Source organism: Trypanosoma equiperdum (assembly GCF_001457755.1).
Source record: "Trypanosoma equiperdum strain OVI genome assembly, contig: ctg_1527, whole genome shotgun sequence".
Taxonomy (NCBI): Eukaryota; Euglenozoa; class Kinetoplastea; order Trypanosomatida; family Trypanosomatidae; genus Trypanosoma; species Trypanosoma equiperdum.
Genome location: NW_027123535.1, coordinates 2,400 through 2,839, shown reverse-complemented (window position 1 = coordinate 2,839; position 440 = coordinate 2,400). Strand labels below are relative to the sequence as shown.

At 47.5% G+C, this 440-nt stretch overlaps 1 protein-coding gene across 1 annotated transcript; it reads right to left on the bottom strand.

Annotated features, from left to right (window-relative positions):
• Positions 1-78: 78 nt before the first annotated feature.
• On the bottom strand, positions 79-348 carry TEOVI_000468600 (uncharacterized protein; the record flags this gene model as incomplete). Its single annotated transcript, XM_067221968.1, has 1 exon — positions 79-348. The coding sequence occupies one exon, from the start codon at positions 346-348 to the stop codon at positions 79-81; it is 270 nt and encodes an 89-aa protein (XP_067078069.1).
• Positions 349-440: the final 92 nt, after the last annotated feature.

The following is a 440-nucleotide window of genomic DNA, read 5'->3' as shown; positions in this document are numbered from 1 at the left end:
TCTACCCACTAAAACCCTCAGTTTTCTTTTTTGTTGGAGAATTGATACCCACGGGTGAGCGACCCCATGTGCGGGTGTCTAGTGGGGACGGTCTTCCATTTGGCGCCCGTTCCATCCCCACCACGTTGCGTCTGAACCATTTTTACCATATCCATCTGCCTCCCCGGACGAAAGTTGTATCAGATCCTTTGGTTCGTTCACCTGAGCATGGTACTGGACCGTGGAAAACTTAGTAATGGTTCTCTCCCCACCGAGCGGTCGCACCATATCCGGTGTTGCGGCCGCCGTTTGGATGGAACATTTGACTTCCCAGTCAATTTCTCTTCTGGGACTGGACCCTAGCGCCATAATGTTAGTATGCACACTAACATGCGCACCCACTATTACTATACTACTATTCAAATCATAACCTCAAATTACTCTTAATATCTATTATAAAA